The 25540-nt window shown below is 40.6% G+C and overlaps 1 protein-coding gene across 2 annotated transcripts in view; it reads left to right on the plus strand.

Moving 5' to 3' along the window:
• Window positions 1-25540, plus strand: part of LOC126275539 (TBC1 domain family member 13) — a 180235-nt gene that overhangs the window by 22367 nt on the left and 132328 nt on the right. For both annotated transcript variants that reach the window (XR_007550600.1, XM_049977206.1), the window contains exon 4: window positions 5621-5777. Coding sequence is in view for 1 of the 2 variants with exons in the window: in XM_049977206.1 (XP_049833163.1) it covers window positions 5621-5777 (157 nt within the window). In the remaining variant the exon portion in view is untranslated. The remainder of the gene's footprint in view (window positions 1-5620; window positions 5778-25540) is intronic.

The raw sequence follows: 25540 nt of genomic DNA on the forward strand, positions 1-25540 counted from the left end.
CCTCTTCCTTTGTGTTAAAATTATACTATACACTGATCCTGTTTTGTACATAGAGTTTAAGGGAATTTTAAGTGTACCAGGAAAATTAATGCATTCCTTCTAACTACAAAAGATGTTCATCATCCACTGATGACAACAGGTAAGTATAAAATTTTATGTAATTGTTGTCATGTTTAGTTTGGAACCACAAAAGGAAATATTAAATATTATTTAGCTGACCATAAGAGAAAGTGTTACTTTGGACTAACTAATAACCTGCTGTAGCAAAACCTGCTTTACAGTGCGAAATAAAGTTTTGTGAGACTAGAGTTATAGCCAAGATAACACATTAACATGCACTTGTACGGAGATGCAGTAGAAATTTGTGAAACCTATAATAATTTTAACGGAAATTAGAGAGAGTTACTCTGAAGAGTTACTCCCACAGATGAGAATGAAATGTCAGTAAATAGTTTTCTACATCCAGCATAGCCCCAAACCTTGTAAGTTTTAATAGAAGTATTATACCTTCTGTTTTCAGTAATAATGTTCACAATATGAAACTGTGATATTTAACCAAAGCTGTAAAGTAGTTAAGCTTAGGATCAATGTTTGGGAGGATAAAATTTTCTGTCACTGTCCAGCCATCTTGATTTATATTTTTTGTGTTTTTCTCAGATTCAGTGAGGTGAAAGTCAGGGTATTTCCTGTAGTAAAAAAGTACGGCCATTTTCCCCTCCCCACCATTTTCGACCATTTTTAATGACATCACCAGGTACACTGTATTATATAGTAACTTTACTTCCTTTCCTCTCAAATCATCTGTATATGTAATATACTTATTTATAAACAAGTAGCAATAGCACGAGAAAATATGAAATTATTACAATTTTGTTCATAGCTTTTACCTTTTTCAGTTTTTTTCCCAAAATAACTTTCACTCTTTGGTTGTACAATTTTGATGTTTAATTCACTTAACCAGTTTCAACAGATTATTCTGTCATTTTGGAAGTTCAGTATTGGTTTAGGAGGCACCAATACCATCAGTGGAGTATAATGCTGAGACATACTGCAAAATGAACATAGTTTATCTGATAATTAGAACTGCAAAGCGATAACTTGGCATGAATTAATCACAATAGTGTACCACCTTGAATAACTGTAACTAATTCATGATAAGTTATCAATCGTTATTTATTATTATTGTGTGCACTACGTACATTTTGTGATGTGTTATGGCAGGGAATGGCAATTGAATCTCAATGTAGACAAGTGTAATGTGCTGCGAATACATAGAAAGATAGATCCCTTATCATTTTGCTACAAAATAGCAGGTCAGCAACTGGAAGCAGTAAATTCCAAAAATTATCTGGGAATACACATTAGGAGTGATTTAAAATGGAATGATCATATAAAGTTGATCATTGGTAAAGCAGATGCCAGACTGAGATTCATTGGAAGAATCCTAAGGAAATGCAATCCGAAAACAAAGGAAGTAGGTTACAGTACGCTTGTTCGCCCACTGCTTGAATACTGCTCAGCAGTGTGGGATCCGTACCAGATAGGGTTGATAGTAGAGATAGAGAAGATCCAACGGAGAGCAGCGCGCTTTGTTACAGGATCATTTAGTAATCACAAAAGTGTTACGGAGATGATAGATAAACTCCAGTGGAAGACTCTGCAGGAGAGACACTCAGTAGCTTGGTACGGGCTTTTGTTAAAATTTCGAGAACATACTTTCACCGGAGAGTCAAGCAGTATATTGCTCCCTCCTACGTATATCTCGCGAAGAGACCATGAGGATAAAATCAGAGAGATTAGAGTCCACACAGAAGCATACCGACAATCCTTCTTTCCACGAACAATACGAGACTGGAATAGAAGGGAGAACCGATAGAGGTACTCAGGGTATCCTCCGCCACACACCGTCAGGTGGCGTGCGGAGTATGGATGTAGATATAGATGTAGATGTAGATGTATGCTTTACTGATGAAGGTATTAATGTCTGAACTACCAAAGATGGCAGATTAATCCATTGGTGCGGTTAAATGGACACAACATTCCAATTGCACAGCTGATGCCTGAATTTTATTTTGAAAAAAAGAAAATAAAATAATTGAAATGAAAGGTGACAATATTATGAAAAGGATGGTTGCCACTGACCATATGGTGGAGATGCTGAGTCACAGATAGGCACAGCAAAAAGACTGCCAGAAAGTAAGCTTTCAGCCAACAAGGTTTTGTCAGAAACTCCCCCCCCCCCCCCCTCACACACACACACACACACACACACACACTTGTGCAAATACACACACATGATGACAGTCTCTGCCCTCAGCAGCCAGAGACTGTGGTTTCCATGAGTTTGTGTGTGTATGTTGTCTATTTCCGACAAAGGCCTTGTTGGTTGAAAGCTCACTTTCTGACAATCTTTTTGTTGTACCTTTCTGTGCCTTAGCATCTCTGTTATGTTGTGAGTAGCAACAATCCTTTTCATAATATTGTTACATTCCATCCCGGATTTTCCATTGTTTGAAATGAAAGGTGAATATACTGTTACAATGGTAGAGTAGCATATGTGTTGCACTTCTGTTGTGTCACCTGTTGATAGCAGACAGCAGCATGTTTGTGAGTAGAAGTGGAGTGGGTATACATAGAGTGAGAGGAGACGAGAGAGACCATTGACTTGATTGAAAGGTGCTGAGAAATCATTTACTAGTAGAGTTCGTCATTCACTAGTAGAATTGTGAGGAAGATTCATTGATCGATTTGTGTTCTCGTAATGTTCTGGTCTCAATCTTTGTAGGCAAAGATAGATTGCTACTTACTGTAAAGAAGACACGTCAGGTTTGCGGGCTTTCAAATAACTAGGCACCCTCTGACTCAGTGTTGAAATATTAAAAGTTTTGGCTGGTTTTGTTGTCTAGGGGATAGGATACATAGTTGCCACATTACAGGCCAAATACTCCTGAGTCTTCAAAATATGATAAGAATACACACATGAATCGAATGGTCAAAGGTTTCTATCACTCAGGAATTGCGAATTATGAAAGTAACATTTAAATTTATAAATGAAAGATTAAATAAAATCTGCAGGGACTCTCTTAATGACTTTAAATTATGAGTACAACAGTAGAAGTACTTTTGAGAATGCAGTTTATTTCTGCAAAACACTTACTGGTGTTGATGGTCCAGCAATTAAATAAAATATAAGTTTAATAACTGGGAAACAATAGATTCCTGCTGCACATAATTAGTTATGAACAACAATGTAGCTCACGAGATATTCACTTCTAAATACACACTACATCTTCACTGTAGAAGCCACGGAAATCTCACAAGTGCACAAGTCGGCACACCAAAGTATTTCTAGGTGCCGCGACCATGCGCAAACCACTTCTCTCTCTCTCTCTCTCTCTCTCTCCATGTCTCTCTTGTGATCATGTGTCTGCCACGCCATTGCGTCCAGCACCCAATCCCGTTTCCTGTGCCGTACCGTCCAGAACTCGCTTCCATCCAGTCTCCCTATTCAGGAGCGCTGTGACTGGCTAGAGCGCTCGTGCCATGTCTTCAATCCAACGTACGCTCACAGACATATTTAAACACATACGAAATATTGGAGTTACATTTAAATAACTTTAAATACATAAATATTCCTTTGGCTCCACACTCTAACACACATTATTAAATACATAAGCAAATCAAATAAACATATATCAAAGGAATAGAGCAAAAGGTAGGCCAGTAGCATAATGTCTCTGTGCTTTCTAAAACACAGTAAATATTTGACCAATTTCTTCATGAATAGTATATACCAGATATAAACAAAGACATAGATGAATAAATATATGTATAAGCACGTTGCTACCGTTTTTTCGTGTAACTGTGGAGTACTTATAGCCTGACGTGATCGATAGTAATGGGCCACTTTGACCTAGAATAACTCATGTACTGTTCAAGTTATGCGCCTGTAATTCATACCAATTTAGATTTACACCAATAGCTTTCTAAAGACACATCAATCGACAAAATCGGATGAAGCATTTATATTTTGGAAATTCATCGCTGCGTGTTACTTCTATAGTTTACAGTCAGATACTAAACTTTAAACTAATAAAGATATTGAAAATCTGATTACACCATCAGAATCATCATGCAAATAATGGTAATGTACAATTTCTTTTTGAGGTATCATGATTCATCTGGCTAATATTAATTTCTATATGAACTGTGAAATGTCTGCCATTAAGATTTCACAAAGTCCGTCATCTTTGGCACTCCCAGTGTGTCTCCATCAACATAGCATCACAGTGGAATTCCCAGCCACACATCTGGACCATGCGCTATGGCTACCCCTCTCATCTGGCTAACGTTTGCTGTCGGGCCCCAGCCACGCCAACTTAGAATATTTTCAGGACGCAACAATTCACCTGTTACCTCACAGGTTGCAGACAGGCACAATTAAAAGACACTCACATGTAGTACTTGGCCGCAGCCTTAGTCAGTAAAACACACACACACACACACACACACACACACACACACACACACACACACACACACACAAAGCAAGTACTGGGCGAAAGCTATATGTCAGTGTCTTTTAATTGTGCCTGTCTGCAACTTGACATGGCTTCTTTATGGTAAGCATCAATCTGTCTTTTCCTACATTGTTGATATTTGTATGTGAAATTTCAATTGTTTGTTTCTCCTCTCCTCACCCCAACCTCACCCTGCCCCCTCCCCCCCCCCCCCCCTCCCCTCCGTGTACCTATCAGCCCTACCGTGTCCCCACCACATCCATGCATGCTCACATGCTCACTCAAGCAGCACTACACCTACCACCCCTACCCTTTTATCACTCCCTCTCCCCATCCCATCTTTCTCTTCACCCTCACCACCCACAGATTGCTTCTCCCATCAAAATACAGTTGCTGTGCACAGTCCTGCCGCAGTGGCCAGAGACAGTGGTCGTGTGTGTGTGTGTGTGTGTGTGTGTGTGTGTGTGTGTGTTTTCTAATTTAAAAGAAGGTCTTTTAGCCTAAAGCTCAAATGTATAAGTCTTTTTGTTGTGCCTATCTGTGAGTTAGTATCTCCTGTATATGGCGAGTAGCAGTCTATCCTTTTCTCAACACTGTCGTTTTTCATCCCGGATTTTTCCGTTGTTCAAACATGTGTATAGTTAGTTGGTATTCTGGTGAATGTGACCGACTGTAGATAGAGGGAGAACTCCTTTTTTCAAACATAAGTCCCTTGGAAAGTAACAGCAGCTGGATTTTAATTAGTAAGAGGACTTGTACTTGTTATCTGTCCAAAATATATGGGCACATTAATATTGGTGGTATTTTTTTAGCTAGATATGTGGATCTACTTGTATTTCAGAGTGACTATAACAAGCTTTAATACACAAATATCTATTCAGTTAACTGCTAGATGAAACATCTCAGCTGTACAGAATATTATTTGCTTAAGCTCTCTCTAATATAAATTGATACCAAGAAAATGTATTTTGTTTTTATGTGAACATTATTATTTTCTTGTTAACACTTGCACAATAGATCTCTAAAATAACTTTGAGTAAATGGAAATATTTATAATCTAACCAGTAGGCTATAGGTTTGCTTTGGTTTATTATTTTCAGAGGAAATGATTGTGATGCCAGGAGTTGCAGATGATGATGACTCATGTCGAACTGATGTTACATTGACAGATCATCCTCTGAATTTAAATCCTGACAGCAAGTGGCAAACTTTTTTCAAGGATAATGAAGTTCTCTTGCAAATAGACAAAGATGTTAGGTAAGTTTTTCCATTTTTGTCTCATTATAAAGATGTGAGACCATAATATTTATTTATATTGTACAGAATTGTCATGTTGCTTGCAGGCTTTCAAATAAAAGTGTGTGGCCCTTAACTATGTACCCTCAGACTCAGAGTTGAAATATTAAAAGTTTTGGCTGGTTTCGTTGTCTAGGGACTGGGGTACATAGTTGTCACATTACATGCCAAATACAACTGAGTCTACAGTACACAATATGAATATACACATGAATTGAATGGTCAAAGGTTCCAATCACTTAGCAATTGCGAATTTCCAGTATAAAATAGAAATTTATAAATGAGAGATTGCAATTAAATAAAATCTGCAGGTACTATTTTAACGACTTTAAATAATGAGTACAATAGCAAAAGTACCTTTAAAAATGCCATTTCTTACTGCAAAACACTTATTGGTGTCGATGGTCCAGCAGTTAAATAAAGTATAAGTTTAATAACAGGGAAACAATAGATTCCTACTTCACGTAATTAGTTATGAACAATAACATAGCTTGCGAGATATTCACTTCTAAATGCAGACTATGTCTTCACTGCACAAGCCATGCAAATTTCACAAGTGCACAAGTTGGCTCTACGAAATATTTCCATCTCCTGCCACCGTGCGCAAACTTCTCAACACTCTCCAAGTATTTCATGCAACCCTCGATTGCGCCTTCCTATCCAGAACTCTCTCATGTCCCATGTGACGTGCTGCTCCTCCCTCACTTCCATAGTGTCTCTCCATTGGCTTTGGTAGTCGCCTACCTTAGTAACAAACACTGTGATTGGCTACAGTACTCCCACCATGTCTCAAAGACAACACACACTCACAAACATATTGAAACACATACGAAATACTGAATTTACATTTAAATAACTTGAAATTAAATGAATATTCCTACGGCTGTACCATAAACATGCTCTCACACACATTATTAAATACATAAACAAATCAAATCAACACATATTAAAGAAATAGAAGCAAAAGTAGGCCAGTAGCTTAATGTCTCTGTGCTTTCTAAAACACAGTAAATATTTGACCAATTTCTTCATGAATAGTATATATCAGATATAAACAAAGACATAGACAAATAAATATATTGATAAGCATGCTGCTACCATTTTTTCGTGTAACTGTGGAGTATTTACGGCTTGACATGTTCAGTAGTAATCAGCCATTTTGACCTCGAATAACCCGTGTACTATTCAAGTTATAAGCCTGTAATTCATACCAATTTAGGTTTACACTAATAGCTTTCTAAAGACACATCAATCGACAAAATCGGATGAAGCATTTATGTTTTGGAAATTCGTTGCTGCGTGTTACTTCTATAATTTATAGTCAGATACTAAACTTTAAACTAATAAAGATATTGAAAATTTGATTACACCATCAGAATCATCGTGCAAATAATGGTAATGTACATATTTCTTTTTGAGGTGTCATGATTCCACTGGCTATTATTAATTTCTACATGAACTGTGAAATGCCTGCCATTAAGGTTTCACAAAGTCCACCATCTTTGGCACTCCCTGCATACAAATCTCCTTCATCAACACAAAGCACAGTCCTCGACACAGTTGTTGTTGTTGTTGTGGTCTTCAGTCCTGAGACTGGTTTGATGCAGCTCTCCTGCTACTCTATCCTGTGCAAGCTTCTTCATCTCCCAGTACCTACTGCAACCTACATCCTTCTGAATCTGCTTAGTGTATTCATCTCTTGGTCTCCCTCTACAATTTTTACCCTCCACACTGCCCTCCAATACTAAATTGGTGATCCCTTGATGCCTCAGTACATGTCCGAGCAACCGATCCCTTCTTCTGGTCAAGTTGTGCCACAAACTTCTCTTCTCCCCAATCCTATTCAATACCTCCTCATTAGTTATGTGATCTATCCATTTAATCTCCAGCAGTCTTCTGTAGCACCACATTTCAAAAGATTCTATTCTCTTCTTGTCAAAACTATTTATCGTCCATGTTTCACTTCCATACATGACTACACTCCATACAAATACTTTCAGAAACGACTTCCTGACATTTAAATCTATACTCGATGTTAACAAATTTCTCTTCTTCAGAAACGCTTTCCTTCCATTGCCAGTCTACATTTTATATCCTCTCTACTTCGACCATCATCATTTATTTTGCTCCCCAAATAGAAAAACTCCTTTCTTACTTTAAGTGTCTCATTTCCTAATCTAATTCCCTCCGCGGCACCCGACTTCATTCGACTACATTCCATTATCCTCGTTTTGCTTTTGTTGGTGTTCATCTTATACCCTCCTTTCAAGACACTATCCATTCCATTCAACTGCTCTTCCAAGTCCTTTGCTGTCTCTGAGAGAATTACAATGTCATCGGCGAACCTCAAAGTTTTTATTTCTTCTCCATGGATTTTAATACCTACCCTGAATTTTTCTTTTGTTTCATTTACTGCTTGTTCAATATACAGATTGAATAACATCGGGGAGAGGCTACAACCCTGTCTTACTCCCTTCCCAACAACTGCTTCCCTTTCATGTCCCTCAACTCTTATAACTGCCATTTGGTTTCTGTACAAATTGTAAATAGCCTTTCGCTCCCTGTATTTTACTCCTGCCACTTTTAGAATTTGTGCCCACATCTCATGGTCGTGCGGTAGCGTTCTCGCTTTCCACGCCCGGGTTCCCGGGTTCGATGCCCGGCGGGTCAGGGATTTTCTCTGCCTCGTGATGGCTGGGTGTTGTGTGATGTCCTTAGGTTAGTTAGGTGTAAGTAGTTCTAAGTTCCAGGGGACTGATGACCTAAGATGTTAAGTCCCATAGTGCTCAGAGCCATTTTTTAGAATTTGAAAGAGAGTATTCCAGTCAACATTGTCAAAAGCTTTTCCTTAGTCTACAAATGCTAGAAATGTCGGTTTGCCTTTCCTTAATCTTTCTTCTAAGATAAGTCATAAGGTCAGTATTGCCTCACGTGTTCCAACATTTCTACGGAATCCAAACTGATCTTCCCCCGAGGTCGGCTTCTACTAGTTTTTTCATTCGTCTGTAAAGAATTCGTGTTAGTTTTTTGCAGCTGTGGCTTATTAAACGAATAGCTCGGTAATTTTCACATCTGTCAACACCTGCTTTCTTTGGGATTGGAATTATTATATTCTTCTTGAAATCTGTGGGTATTTCTCCTGTTTCATACATCTTGATCACCAGATGGTAGAGTTTTGTCAGGACTGGCTCTCCCAAGGCCGTCAGTAGTTCCAATGGAATGTTGTCTACTCTGGGGGGCCTTGTTTTGTCTCAGGTCTTTCAGTGCTCTGTCAAATTCTTCACGCAGTATCGTATCTCTCATTTCATCCTCATCCTCTTCCATTTCCGTAATATTGTTCTCAAGTACATCGCCCTTCTCTAGACCATGTATATACTCCTTCCACCTTTCTGCTTTCCCTTCTTTGCTTGGAATTGGGTTTCCATCTGAGCTCTTGATGTTCATACAAGTGGTTCTCTTATCTCCAAAGGACTCTTTAATTGTCCTGTAGGCAGTATCTATCTTACCCCTAGTGAGATAAGCCTCTACATCCTTACATTTGTCCTCTAGCCATCCCTGCTTAGCCATTTTGCACTTCCTGTCAATCTATTTTTTTAGATGTTTGTATTCCTTTTTGCCTGCTTCATTTACTGAATTTTCATATCTTCTCCTTTCATCAATTAAATTCAATATTTCTTCTGTTACCCAAGGATTTCTATTAGCCCTTGTCTTTTTACCTACTTGATCATCTGCTGCCTTCACTACTTCATCCCTCAAAGCTACCCATTCTTCTTCTACTGTATTTGTTTCCCCCATTCCTGTCAATTGTTCCCTTACGCTCTCCCTGAAAGTCTGTACAACGTCCGGTTCTTTCAGTTTCTCCAGGTCATATCTCCTTAAGTTCCCTCCTTTTTGCAGTTTCTTCAGTTTTAATCTACAGGTCATAACCAATAGATTGAGGTCAGAGTCCACATTTGCCCCTGGAAATGTCTTACAATTTAAAACCTGGTTCCTAAATGTCTGTCTTATCATTATATAATCTATCTGATACCTTTTACTATCTCCAGGCTTCTTCCATGTATACAACCTTCTTTCATGATTCTTAAACCAAGTGTCAATATGGAATTCCCAGCCACGCAGTTGGCCTGGACCACAACCTGGGGCTACTCCTCTTGCTCCTGCTAATGTTCGGCACCATGTGGCTGCTGAAGAGCCCCGTCTTGCCGAGTGACCCGTGGGGCCAAGCCAACTCAAAACTTAGAATATTTTCAGGGCACTACATCTCGCCCATTACCTTCTATGCTGTAGATGATGATGTATATTGGCTGCATTCTCCACTCAAGTCTAGAGAAAGAACTGATTTCTAAGAGTTTGTGTGCCTTTATACCTATTCAGTTCGTCCTGTTTACCACATAGTCATGTCCTTCAAACAAAATGTTCAATTTCCCAGCACTGTCATCACATTTATGTCATACCTGTTTCCCACCACAAAAAATTTTTATTATGTGTTTAATCATTACATCGCTTGACATATGTGACTGTGGAATACAATGTTGCTTTCATGGTCACATTCAAGAATACGTAATGTGCCATTTGGGCTGTTGAATTGTGTTCATGCAAGTTTATGAGAACCATTCCTGATGTATTACATGAATCTGTGATGAGTGGCTTGAGAGGTGTAATACTCTTTTCATAGCAAAAGTCTGCACAAAGTAACATCACATCGCTAAAGATGCTCACTACAGTTCCTGGTGGAATTGCAGGGACTAGGTGGAGATTTGCCAGAACTTAGTGTACCAGCCTAATAATTTCATATAAATATATGTGTTAAAAGAGAACATATTCAGAAGTGCATGAAATATATTACAAAATAAGAATGCATTATAGCTATAATTGGTGACTCCTGGGAAGATGTGTGTGAGAACTTATCATTGTTAAAAAAAGATGTGAATTAGTGCAGCTGTAGTAGAATGAAAATTAGTTCAGGCTGACATTGTTTTTTTTTTTTTTTTTTTTTTTTACTCGGTCAGTCTTCTGGAATCAGTTTTAGCTTGTGATTATCCCATAGTTGATCACATGTAAACTATTTGTATCCGGGACTGATATTGTACAGTTTGTCTGATCAAGCATGAGGTTAGGGCCCAGGACTCTACACAACAGCAATCAAAACAATTGACTTCTATTTTTATTTTATTTTACATGTCTAGATCTGTAGGACCAAATTGAGGGCCAAATCTCTAACGTCATGGAATGTGTCAGTACACAAAATTACAATATAAAAGTAATAACATATAAAATAAAATGGTTATGAACCCAAAAAAGACAAGCCATACGTTTATGTAAACACAATCAACACAGCAATCAGTATAATTTTTCTAGGAACTCTTCAACAGAGTAGGAGGAGTGACCTATGAGGAAACTCTTCAGTTTCAATTTGAAAGCGTGTGGATTTGTTGTGGTAGTTAACAACAAACAACAGTGAAGAACAAAACACACATTGTGCCTGTCTGCCGGCACTTTCCCGCTTGGTAAGTCTTGGAATCTTTGTTTTTAATATATTTTTCCCATGTGGAAGTTTCTTTCTATTTTATATAATAGAGGGAAACATTCCACGTGGGAAAAATATATCTAAAAACAAAGATGATGTGACTTATCAAACAAAAACGCTGGCAGGTCGATAGACACACAAACATACACACAAAATTCAATCTTTCGCAACCAACGTTTCTTCATTAGGAAAGAGGAAAGGAGAGGGAAAGACGAAACGATGTGGTTTTTACGAAAGGATGTGATTTTTAAGGGAGAGGGTAAGGAGTCATTCCAATCCCGGGAGCGGAAAGACTTACCTTAGGGGGAGAAAAGGATAGGTATATACTTGCGCGCACACTCACACACCCATATGCATCCGATCATACACAGACACAAGCAGGCATTTGTAAAGGCAAAGAGTTTGGGCAGAGATGTCAGTCGAGGCGGAAGTACAGAGGCACAGATGTTGTTGAAAGACAGGTGAGATATGATTGGGGCAACTTGAAATTAGCGGAGCTTGAGCCTTGGGGAAAACGAGAAGAGAGGATATACTGAAGGGCAAGTTCCCATCTCCGGAGTTCTGACAGGTTGGTGTTAGCAGGAAGTATCCAGATAACCCGGACGGTGTAACACTGTGCCAAGATGTGCTGGCCGTGCACCAAGGCCTGTTTAGCCACAGGGTGATCCTCATTACCAACAAACACTGTCTGCCTGTGTCCATTCATGCAAATGACAAGTTTGTTGCTGGTCATTCCCACATAGAAAGCTTCACAGTGTAGGCAGGTCAGTTGGTAAACCACATTGAGTCTGATCAAGTCTCGGAAAGTATTCTGTCACAAGTGGGGCACTTTTGTGGTTCTTCTGTGGGAGGTTCTGGGTTTGAGGGGAAGAGGAAGTGGCTCTGGTTATTTGCTTCTGTACCAGGTCGGGAGGGTAGTTGCAGGATGCGAAAGCTGTTTTCAGGTTGTTGGTGTAATGGTTCAGGGATTCCGGACTGGAGCAGATTAGTTTGCCACAAAGACCTATGCTATAGGGAAGGGACCGTTTGATGTGGAATGGGTGGCAGCTGTCATAATGGAGGTACTGTTGCTTGTTGGTGGGTTTGATGTGGACAGACCAATGAAGCTGGCCATTGTACAGTTGGAGGTCAACATCAAGGAAAGTGGCATGGGATTTGGAGTACGACCAGGTGAATCTGACGGAACCAAAGGAGTTGAGGTTGGAGAGGAAATTCTGGAGTTGTTCTTCACTGTGAGTCCAGATCATGAAGATGTCATCAATAAATCTGTACCAATCTTTGGGTTGGCAGGCTTGGGTAACCAAGAAGGTTTCCTCTAAGCGACCCATGAATAGGTTGGCGTATGAGGGGGTCATCCTGGTACTCATGGCTGTTCCCTTTAATTGTTGGTATGTCTGGCCTTCAAACGTGAAGAAGTTGTAGGTCAGGATGAAGCTGGCTAAGGTAATGAGGAAAGAGGTTTTAGGTAGGGTGGCAGGTGATCGGCATGAAAGGAAGTGCTCCATCACAGTGAGGCCCTGGACATATGGAATAATTGTGTATAAGGAAGTGGCATCAATAGTTTCAAGGATGGTTTCCGGGGGTAACAGATTGGGTAAGGATTCGAGGCGTTCGAGAAGTCTAATACATATCAGGTGTTTTCGTGGAAAAATAAGTGAGTTGATTCAAATGAACAACACTGATTACATTTTATTATTCGATGCGAAGGTACCCGATCCCATTTCTTCCTAGCATGATTTCAAATAATCATACATTATTTTTGGTGTGAACAGAATTTCAATAAATACTCCAGTAGTCCAGTGATCACCTTGTTTACATCACCAGTAAGATTTCATTTTCTGAGTTTCAGTAATTACTAAATAATTAGGTGTTGTTATGATTAGCAGTTGCAAAGTAGTCTGACAGTTTGTTAATCACAGATGTTACAGGTTTCAAACATGATAAAAAACAGTATTTTTGATTTCTCTTTAGCACAGTAGTTGCTCATTTGTTTTGTTTTGAAGGCAGTCATCCATTCATTTAATAAGCCAGTAAGTCATGTTGCAGCCCTTTGCTGATATACTTCTACAGAGTGGCAAGTTAAGTGATTATCTTTTTCTGTGTTTTCCTTGCGCACCTTTTCCTCTTGAAGAGGTTCAGTCTCCTGTTTTTTTAAGGGCAAATTCATTCAGTCTGTTGCGTAATAGTTGCTCGTTGAACAGCCAGCTACATAGCTCATTAATGCATCAGCATCCATTGGTGATACATCAGGATTGTACAAAGCTGCATATCTAGGATTCTATGTGCTTTTATAGTTTGTCTTGCTAGGATAGTTAGGATGTGTCTATGCTGTGTGCGGATGCGGGAGGAGCTGACTGCAGTTTGCAAACAGCTGAATGCACTTTTGGGTATGGTTAGTTATCTTCAGCCTGCTGCCTTGGGGTGTAGCAGTCGTGGAGATTCTGGCTCCTCGCATGGGACACCTCAGGTGTCACTTGTTTTGGCCATGGGTTCTGCTTCTGAGGCACCCTCTAGTGTACCTGACACGGTGGATCTGCCATCACAGCAAGGTGAGTGGCTGGTGGTAACGTGTTTGCATTGCTTGTGGCAGAGAGCAAATGTGGAAACTGGCTGGCTGGCCTCTCCCATTCACCCTGAGAGTGGGCAGGTGACCGTTCCTTCAGCAGAGCCCGAGCAGGCACACAGTGGGGGGGGGGGGGGGGGGGGGGTATTTACTAGTTTTGCTAGTTATAAGAGGAGTGCCAACATTAGGTGCATTATGGAGCCCCTTAGACAAATAGGGTTCAAGGTTGGAAAGAAAGGCAATGTGCAATCAGTATGTCTACCAGGGGCCCTCATCTGAGATGTGGAGGAGTCCCTGCCTGCAGCTATCAAGCGTGTAGTGTGCAGTTGTCTGCAAGTTGTGGCACATGTTGGCACTGATGATACCTGTTGCATGGGTTCTGAGGCCATCCTCAGTTCATACAGGCAGCTGGCGGAGGTGGTGAAGTTGCTGGCCTTGCACGTGGGGTGCTTGCTGATCTTAAAATTTGGATCATTGTTCCCAGAGTTGATCAGAGTCCTTTGGGTTCGAGCCGAGAGGAAGGTCTCAACCAGAGGCTTCCTCGACTTTGTAACTGTCTTGGTTGCAGATTTCTAGACCTATGTTGTGATGTGAGTACTTTTATGACTCCTCTTGATAGGTCAGGGATGCATTACGCAAGGGAAGCAGCTACTCAGGTAGCAGAGTACTTGTGGAGTGCACATGAGGGTTTTAGGCTAGATGGTAGTTTGAGTTCTCTGATGAATGCTTGCCAGTTGATACGCAGCAATGGAAGTCAGATGGCATTCAGAATAAAGAGTCTTAGACTGTCAGTAAACTGTTGAAGCATTTGTAATGATGTTCCTGAATTTACTGCCCTCCAGGAAAGTTTTTGTGCCAAAATTATTCTTGGCACTGAGAGCTGGAAAGCTCTGAGATATTTAGCGGGCCATGAAACGTATATCAGTAAGACAGATTAGAGTCCATAGGAGGGGGTGTGTTCATTGCAGTTGACAAAGATATTGTTTCTATTGAGACTGAAGTTGAGTGTGACAGTGAAGTTATCTGGTCACTTATAACAGGTGTAGGTGAAATCAAGTTAATTGTTGACTGTTTCCAGCCATCCAACTCTGCTGTGACAGTTCCAGAGTCATTCAAAGAGAGTCTACATCCAGTAGTGCGGAAATATCCAGACCACACAGTAATAGTTGAAGATGACTTTATAGACTGGGACATCTATAGATTCATTGTGGGGGACAGACAGTCATGCAAAATATTGTCTTGAGCATTTAGCTCGACATGGAAATATCTTAGATCTTGTACCAACAAGCAGGCCACACCTTATCAACAATGTCATCATTGAAATCAGGATTAGCGATCATGATGTCATTATAGCAACTATGGTTATGAAAATTAATCAATTAGTCAAGAAGACTAGGAGAGTGTTTGTGCTAGATAGAGCAGAGGAGCAGTTGTTAGCAACTCACTTAGATAGTGAATTGACGTCATTTAAGTCCTGTAAGATGGCTGTAGAGGAATTATGGGCAAAGTTTAAGCAGATTGTAAATCATGGTATCGAGAGTTGTGTGCCTGGTAAGTGGATAAAGGATGGAAAAGACCTACCATGGTTTAACAACAAAATTCGGAAGATGCTGAGAAAGCAAAGCTGTTGCACTCTCGATTCAAAAGAGAGCACACACATGATGGCAAGCAAAGGTTATTACAGAGTTGTGTGTCTATGAAAAGCTCTATGTATGAAGCATACACTTACCACTGTCAAAAGATCTGGCAGAGAACCTGAGAAAATTCTGCTCGTACATAAAATTGCTAAATGGCTCTAAGGCTTCCATTCAGTCCTTTGTTGACCAGCCTGGTGTGACAGTTGAAGATAGCAAAAAGAAAGCTGCAGTTTTACATTTCATGTTCAAGAAATTATTCACAAATCACTAACTTCAGTTTGCTGCAGAATCCTTGAACATATTCTCATTTAGAATACAATAAACATTCTTGAGACTGAGAAGCTTATGGCCCTGAACCAGCATGGTTTTAGAAAGCATCACTAATGTTAAACTCAATGATATACTGCAAACTATAGATGAAGGGAACAGGCTGATCCCATATTTGTGGAAAGCATTTGACACAGTGCACCATTGTAGGCTGTTAATGAAGGTACAAGCATATGAAATAAGTTCACAGATGCGTGATTGGTTCAAAGGCTTAGTAAGTAATAGAACCCAGTAAGTTGTCCTTGACAACAATTGTTCATCAAAGAAATGCCCCCGGGGAAATGTGATAGGACCACTGTTCTTGTCATCTATATCCATAAATGATTTAGCAGACACAGTGGGCAGCAATCTGCCGTTGTTTGTCTGATGATGCTGTGGTGTGCTGTAAAGTGTCAAAATTGAATAACTTCAGGAAGGTACAAGGCGACTTAGACAAAATTTCTAGTTGGTGTGATGAATGGCAGCCAGCTCCAAATGAGGAAAAATGTATGTTACTGAAGATGATTAGGAGAAACAAACTGTTTGGTTGCAGTATTACTATTGTTCTGCTTGACACAGCTAAGTCCTTCAAATATCTGGACATAACATTGCAAAGCAATATCTAATGGAACGAGCATTTGATAACAGTGGTTAAGGAAGGTGAATGGTCAACTTTGATTTATTGGGAAAATTTTAGGAAAGAGTAGTTCACCTGTAAATGAGACCACATTTAGGATCCTGGTGATACCTATTCTTCAGTACTGCTCAAGTGTTTGGGATCTGTACCAGTTCAGATTGAAGGACGACATTGAAGCATTTCGGAGATGGGCTGCTAGATTTGTTACCGGTAGGTTGGAACAACACTTAAGTGTTACAGAGAGCTTAGGGAGCTCAAATGGGAATCACTGGAAATAGTCAGTTCTGACTGCCAAGTGATTGTACTGCCGCCAACATACATTGCACACAAGGACCACAAAGATAAGATGCAAGAAACAAGGGCTCATACGGAGGCTTATAGACAGTTGTTTTTCCTCCACTCTATTTGCAAGTGGAACAAGAAAGGAAATGACTATTAGTGATACAGGGTACCCTCTACCAAGCACTGTATGGTGGCTTGTGGAGTATCTGTGTAGATGTAGATGTAGATTTGATTATTTGTAATTGAATGGTTCTAAATGTAACTGAACAAATTGGTTATATGTGTTACTAGCAATGGATGTATCTAATATTGATGAGTATTTTGAGATGATTGTATTGAGAATTACATTACGGTATTCAAAAGGTGAAATTACCTTTATTGGTCCTGCTTAATGATATAATAATCAAACAATGGAAGATCCAAGATGAAATTAACAATATTATGAAAGGAAAGTTGCTACTCACCATATATCGGAGATGCTGAGTCGCAGATAGGCACAACAAAAATACTGTCACAATGTAAGCTTTCGGCCATCAAGGCCTTTGTTGAAAATAGATGACAGGCACATGAACACACACACACAACTGCAGCCTCTGGCAGCTGAAGCCACACTGTGAGGAACAGCAGCAGTGCATGATGAGAGTGGCAGCTGTTGGGGGTAAGGGGGAGGCTGGGGTGGGGAGGGGGAGGGATAGCAGGTTAGGGATGAGGAATAGTGAAGAGCTGCTGGGGAGCACAGCAAGGACAAGGTGGTGAGGGTAGGGCAGCTAGGTGCAGTCAGGAGGTTAGACGGTGGGCAGAGACAAGGAGGGGGGTTGCGGAAAAGGAGAGAACTAAAAAGACTGGGTTTGTTTGTGGAATGAGACCTTTATAGTGCTGTAACGGGTACAGGGAAGGGACTGGTTGGGTGAGAAAAATGTCTAATTAAGTTTGAGGCCAGGAAGGTTACGGGAATGAAGGATATGTTGCAGGGAGAGTTCCGACTTGTGCAGTTCAGAAAAGCTGGTGTTGGTGGGAAGGATCCAGCTGGCACAGGCTGTGAAGCACTCATTGAAATAAAGGATGTCATGTTGGGCAGCATGCTCAGCAACAGGGACTGGAGTAGGTGGTGATGGGAGGATGTATGAGACAGGTTTTGCATCTAGATCTATTACAGGTATATGAACCATGAGGTAAGGGGATGGGAGCAGGGATTTTGTAGGAATGGAGGAGTATATTGTATAGGTTCAGCGGATGGCAGAATGCCATTGTGGGTGGGGTGGGAAGGATAGTGAGTAGGACATTTCTCATTTCAGGGCACAATGAGAGGTAATCAGAATCCTGATGGAGAGTGTAATTTATTTGCTCCAGTCCTGGGTGGTACTAAGTTACGAGGGGAATGTTCCTCCATGGTCGGACGGTGAGAATTTGGGAGGTTGTGTGAGACTTCAAAGATAGTGCATGAGAGATTTGTTTTTGTACGAGATTGGGAGGATAATTACAGTCCATGAAGGCCTCAGTGAGAACCTCAGTATATTTAGAGACGACCACTCATCACTGCAGATGTGATGACCACTGGTGGCTAAACTGAATGGAAGGGACTTGTTGGTATGGAAGGGGGGGGGGGGGGGGGCACCTGTTGAAGTGGAGGTATTGCATGTGGTTAGTAGGTTTGTTATGGACAGAGGTACTGATGTAGCCATCTTTGAGGTGGTCAATATCTTGGAAGATGGCTTGTTGGTTCGAGTGAGACAAGGTGAAGCAAATGGGGAAGAGGCTGTTGAGGTTTTAGAGGAATGTGGATAGAGTGTCCTCACCCTTGATCCAGATCGCAAACATGTCATCAGTGAATCTGAACCAGATGAGGGGTTTACAATTCTGGGTGTTTAGGAAGGATTCATCTAAATGGTCCATGAATAGATTGGCATAGGATGGTGCCGTGGTGGTGCACATAGCTGTACCCAGGATTTGATTGTAGGTAATGTCTTCAAATGAGAAGTCAGTCAGTCATCTATTTTCGACAAAGGAATTGATGGCCAAAAGCTTATATTGTTACAGTCTTTTTTTGTGCCTATCTGCTACTAAGCTTCTCCGCTATATGATCAGTAGCAACTTTCCTAATGGTGTAACAGTTAATTAAGCAACCTGAATTAGCTTTGGTGTCATATGAAAGATAAGCTATATTAGTTCTTGGAATCATATGAAGAATGAGCTGTTACATTTCAGTAACCCCCCCCCCCCCCCCCGCCAAAAAAAAAAAAAAAAGTAATGTACAACCACAGTTTGGACAAAATTTTTGCATGCAATCCACAAAACAGGTGACAGAGTACAGCAACTAAGCATTTATATGTATGACAGTAAATACAATTCAAACAGCATGGCTCATTTTTACAGTAGTCTTGGAATGAATCAGGCAAATTCAACATATTTCCTAACTTTAATTTGAAGTATGCAGGCACAACTCATGTCCCAGTTTCTTTTCACCTCAGACATAATGCATATTACTAGTTCTACAAATCTCGCTATACAAATAGTCAGTGTATAGTATTTTATGCCTCTCTGTTTACTCTAATCTCTGTCTAACAATCATCAGTCTCTTCTCATTGCCCCAGTCAGTTATTAATATTTAGTTAGCAAAGGTCATTTACATTTAAGTACATATTCTTTTTCTATGCAGAGCATATCAGTACTGGTTTTCTTTTGTATTATGATGGAGCATGTCAAGTAAAATATCATCTGTCTTTCCCTAATAAGTAACAAATCTTCAGTTAGAGTGTGTTTCAACTTGAATGATTCCAGTATGTGCAAGTAAACATGAACTATACAAAAGTTCCCTCCCTTAATTGCATTGCATAATAATTCCAACATCATTTTTCTATACAACATAAGTAATGCAAATCAGCAGTGTTCAGAATCACCTATGCCAGTGGACATTTCAAACATAAATGGCAGTACCGAATCCACAATTTCCAAGTATAACTTCTATATATTTACACAGATGTGATGGTGTATATCACATATATCAAAGAATGAAAGAATGTTTTCATAAATTGCTAAAACTAACTGGTGGCTTTTATATACAGATCTTCTGGTATTGATAATTACATTATAACATTCAGAAGGTGAAATTGCCTACATTGGTCCTACTTGTGACATAACACTTAATTGAGCAACATGAATTAGCTTTGGTGTCATGTGAAAGATAAATGAAATTAATTCTTGGAATCATATGAGGAATGAGCAGCTTGCTAAATTACATCAATCGTGTTTCATGAAAAGAACACACTCTTCCCTTCATGGATTCCCATGTGACTGCATGAAGCATGTCTGTAATATTTTTGTGTTGACTGAACCCATCATTGAAAATCTAGCTGCTCACTTCTGAATTGCTTCGATGTCTTCCTTTAATCCAACCTGATTGGCATCCATAACACTTGAGCAGTACACAAGAGTGGGTTGCACTAGTGTTCTGTATGTGGTTTACTTTATAGATGAACTAAATTTTCCTAAAATTCTTTCAAAAAACCAAAGTTGATGATTTGCCGTCCCTACTGTTGGTCTTAAATGCTCATTCCATTTCACATTGCTTTCCAGTGTTATGCCTATATATATGACTCATGTAGTATGTCAACCAGCACACTATCAATGCTGTATTGAAATATTGCAGAATTGTTTTTCCTACTCATCTGCATTAACTTACATTTTTCTTTGTTTAGGGCAAGCTGCCATTGCTTGTACCAACTAGAAATTTTGTCCAAGTCATTGTGAATCCTCATACAGTCACTCAATAACAACAGCTTCCTGTATGTCATAGCGTCAGCAGCAGACACAAAGCTCTGAAGATATTCGTATTACGCTTAGCCTTATACGCAAGTGAAACATGGATGATAAACTGTTCAGTCAAGAAGGGAAATGAAGTTATTGAAATGTGTTGTAACAGAAAAATGCTGAAGATTAAATAGATAGATTAAGTAACTAATGAGCAGGTACTGAAGCAAGTGTGGGGAAAAATGAAATTTATGGAACAACTAGACTAAAAGAAGAGACTGGTTAATAGGATGGATAATGACTTCAGTTAATTGGCTATTTGGTAATGGAAGAATTTTTTATTTTTTTTTTTTTGTGGGGGGGGGGGGGGGGGGGGTAAAAATTAAAGAGAGAGAGAGCAGGACTTAAATGCAGTAAGCAGGTTCAAATGGCTATAAACTGCAGTAGTTATGCAGAGATGGAGAGGCTTGCACAGGATAGACTAGCATAGAGAGCTGCAACAAATCGGTCTTTAAGCAAGACCAACACCAACACCAACACGATTTCATTTTCCTTAAGAGTTATAGTCTTAAATTTTCCGTAAGAATTTCATAGTCTGTATTCACATAATGGCCGAAATAATTTCAAACCTTGGGACTAGGTGATAAAATAACTCTTAACAATAACATATATTTTTGTTTGCTTCCGTTAATATAAACAAATAACATAAATGCAAGTTCAATTTTCTCCGTTTCATTTGTATTGACTTTTAATAATAATGATTAATTATAAAACAGTCTTTGGTTTCCTGCTAACTATGTCAGATTGGTCAAGAATGAGAAATGTAGGGCTGTTACTGCAGGGATTGTGCTCAAGTGATGTTATATTATCTCCTCTGTCCGTCTTTACCTTTTGCTCATGGCTGGCAATGTATCACACAATGTGCAATGCATGTACATAAAATTTTGGATGTTCAGCTGATAGTTAGCAAGGAAAATAGTTTTCTGCCAGATTCTGGGCAGAGTTTTGCTGTGGAAATTATTAACAACAACTCGCATTAAAGTATGCACGATATTTCAAACTTGTGCAAAACTTTGCCAATCTAGGAAATTTTGCGTTCTTAACATTAGACATGCCGTAAATGCTGGACTAATTGTTATGCTTGCCAGAAGAAAGGCCACATCACCTTCTTGTGTCATTCACTGAAGGTTGCTCAGGATATGGACTTGGAAAGAAACTGTGTGAATTCAATGCTTGTGACTTCTCCCAAGTTGTTTATTGAGCTAAGTTTTTTTCGCCTGGTGCTCCAGATACAGGTCCACATAGCTGCTACAATGACAATGTTGAAGCCTAAAATCTATGCAAGTTCAGGCTCACCAATGTTGACACCAGTCTGACAGAATCTGATTAGTTACAATAAACGGAACACTGTGCTGTTGGGACAGGACAATGTATGGCTTTTGTTTCTTGCAACCCAGTGGTTTGTTCCATTACATTTTTGGTGGACTGATGCTGGTGTTGAAAACTTGTTCGGGATGGATGCATTTCAGGCATTTGGTTTTTCTATCACTGATTCACTTTCCTTGTGTCCGATTAGGTACCTTATTCTCAATTTGAAACTCTGTCTGAGGAGTTTTCATGCTTGTTTTTGGAAGGTATGGGGTGTGCTATGAATTTTTTTTGCTCATATTTCTTTGAAATTCATAGCTCATCCTTATTTTTGTCAGGCATGTCCTATTCCTGTCATCAAGATAAAGTGAAAGCAGAAATGGACCGACTTCAATGTCTAGGGGTGGTGTAACATATTATGGCTAGTGAATGGTCGTCTGGTTGTAGTTTGGAAGCTGTTGGGGAAGCTTCGCTTCTGTAGCGACTTTTCAGCTCTGCTGTCAACATACAGTCAATTGTGGATATGTATCACCTCCGACACCAGGAGGATCTGTTGGCAAAAATATAGGGTGGCCAGTAATTTTCGAAAATTGATTTGTCTGAAGTGTATCTCCAGATTTCTGTGGATGAAGAGTTTGGGTGAGTTCTGATTTTGAATACTTCTTTTTGACCCTATCAATATTTGTGCCTTCCTTTGGTGTGGCTAGTTCCACTGCCATTTTTCAATGATCTGTAGAGCAATTGACTATACCTATCCTGAGTTGCATTAATTATCTGTGTAATATTGTTGTCACGGGCTCCTCCACAGCTGATCACTTGAAAAATTTGCACACATTTTTTTCTGCCATCCAGTCTGCAGGCCTATGATGTAACATCATGAAATCTCAGCATTTCAGCCTTCTATTGTTTATTTGGGGTCCTAGGTCTTGCAGGGTAGGGTTTGTTCCCAGGAAGACCACATCTGCACTGTTACATCTATGCCTTGCCCCTCGTCCATGAAGGAGCTGCAGGCCTTCCTAGGGAAGGGTGGGGGTGGCCACATTGGCTCACCCATTGCTTGCCTTCTTACGCATCAGTGTATCTTTTTACTGGAGCCTGGATTGCGAATGTGCTTTTCAAATATTGAGATCCAAACCTTCTCAGCCCCTTGTTTAGCTACATTCTCTCCAGACCATCGCATAATTTTGTCAACTGATGCCTCACAGTATGGCCTCAGCATGGTCCTAGCACACCAATATGCTGACAACTCTGAACGACCTGTTGCTTTCACCCCTTAATCTCTCACTCTGGCCCAGCAGTGTTACTCTCAGGTGGAAAAAGAGACTCTCGTCATAGCCTTTGTTCTTCAGAAAATTTATGTTTTTTTTTTGTATGGCCTCAAGTGGCACCCTGTTACTGATGCTAAATCCTTGGTTTTCATGTTTAACCCTCACATTTTCTTGCCTGACGTGGCAGCCCACTGCCTACAATGCTGGGCACTGTTTGTGTTTCACTACAATTAGAAATTCCATTTTCAACCTGTGTCTAAACATACCAATGCAGTCTCCTAGTCCTGCCTTCCTGTGGGTTCTGATCCAAACTTTGATTGTGAAGAATTTCTGTTCTTCCATCTTGACATTGAATCATAGGCTGTCATCAAGGGTTTCCCAATTATGAGTTTGTGCATGGCAACTGCTACTGCCACTGACTCAGTTCCCTGCCACATCGTTCAGTTTGTTCCACGGGGCTGGCCAGATAAACCAGCAGGTTGGGCTTCAGACTCCCTGGCTAACTGTTTTTCCTTATCATATCGCTGCTGTCCACAGGAGACCTCTTTCTGAGACTAGTCATTTCCACTGCATTACTGCACAAGGTTCTATGCCTTCTCCACCAATATCATTGGGGAGTTTTGCGCACTAAATTATTAGCTAGGGGACATGCTTTTTGGCCAGGGACTGATGGCGAAATTGTCTGTTTCATCATGGTATTTGAGCAGTGTGCCCAACAACAGGCAGCTCCCAGGGCATCTCTGTCCCCTGGCCTGCTCCACACCAGCCATGGGAGTACATTCATGTAGACTTTGTGGGTCCCTACTTGAATTCCTATTGGCTCTTGGTTGTGGATGGATTTTTCCAGTTTCCTTATATTCTCCAGTGCGTGCTGATGTTGGCTGAAGTCACAATTTTATGCTTTGAGGTGTTTCCTTAGTTTTTGATAATGGACCTCAGTTCATTTCTCTCACCTTTCAATTATTTTGTTCCCATCACAGCATTAGCCTTGTTCTGTCTCTTCTATTCCAACCTCAATCAAATGGTGAAGTGGAACAACTAGAGCCTATGTTCAAGTCCCAGATTAAAAAGATTGTTTCGGGTTTTTGCACTGGACGATGTCCTCCATTTTCTGAGCACCTATCTCCTCAAGCCCCTGGAAAGCAGAACATAACTGTGTTGTCTACAGCTGGCAGCCACGCACCCTGTTTGTCTGGGTGCTTCCTGCCGAGATCGCCCGTGTGGACGTGAGGGTTAGGTTGCCAGCCCAAGTGGATACTGGCCACTATTGTCTCCCACCAGGGATACTTTCTTTGTGATGCCCAAGTGGCTGATGGGCTGGTGGTGTGCCACATTGATCAGATGTGCCCCTGCTTGCAGCAGGAAGCTACTGGTTTGTGGATGCAGCCCCCATTGCTGCAGGCCACTTCATTGTCCTCCGTCTCACACCTGTCATTGTGGAGGCTCCCCTGTTCTATCGGCTGCCTTCTGCATGTGCAGTGTGCTGGGGTTCCAACTCTCTGGCACTGGGCACTAATTTGTCTCTTGCCTCAAGTCTGTTGCTGCAGCCTGCTGTACCGTTTAGGCTGCCTGCACCAGCCCCCTTGCCATCATCGCCTCAGTCATCATCACTGGTGGATCCAGCCCCATCACCTCTGCACTGGGGCTTGCCTGTTGATAACTGTGCAGAGATGGTGAGGGTACCCTCCCTCGTGGTGCTGTCATTGGGCACCATGAAGGCCCGCTGCCCCCAGACTTGCTCGGATCCCCACATGTTCCAGCATTATGATCTGGTGGCCACCTGGCACATTGGCCTACCCCCATCTTCGGCACCAGCTGCTGCTGCTGCTCCAGACCCAATTGATGTGTCTGTTGTTGGGCCTCCTGCATCTCTACCATCACCTGGGTAGAGGTGTGCTGTTTCCTGGTAACAGTGTGTGTGTGTGTGTGTGTGTGTGTGTACTCTAATCAGTTGATAACTGTATTAGTGCAGGCCAGCCACTAGAGTGCACATGTAGGAAGTGTGCATGTGGCATGTACTCCTTCACACAATCTACCAGCAACTTGTACATATATATATGTGTGTGGAGCAATGCTGATCACTCTCACTATGTTCTTTTAGTTGGTCCTGCATGGTGTATCACTTATTTTGCACCATCTGTATATTTCTTTTGTCTTATTGTGTGTGGAGTCACAAGAGGCTTATTTCTAATATTGTTCAGAGGTTCGTGAATAAAACAATGGAAACTACAGATAGGAATATCAAAAATGTAGGAAAAGATAGATAGCTACTTACCATAAAGAAGACATGTTAAGTTGCTGACAGGCACAATTAAAAGACACTTAAGTAAAGCTTTTGACCACAGCTCCACCAGCAAAAGAGAAACGTACACCATTCACACACACAATC

Source organism: Schistocerca gregaria, chromosome 1 (assembly GCF_023897955.1).
Source record: "Schistocerca gregaria isolate iqSchGreg1 chromosome 1, iqSchGreg1.2, whole genome shotgun sequence".
Classification (NCBI taxonomy): domain Eukaryota; kingdom Metazoa; phylum Arthropoda; class Insecta; order Orthoptera; family Acrididae; genus Schistocerca; species Schistocerca gregaria.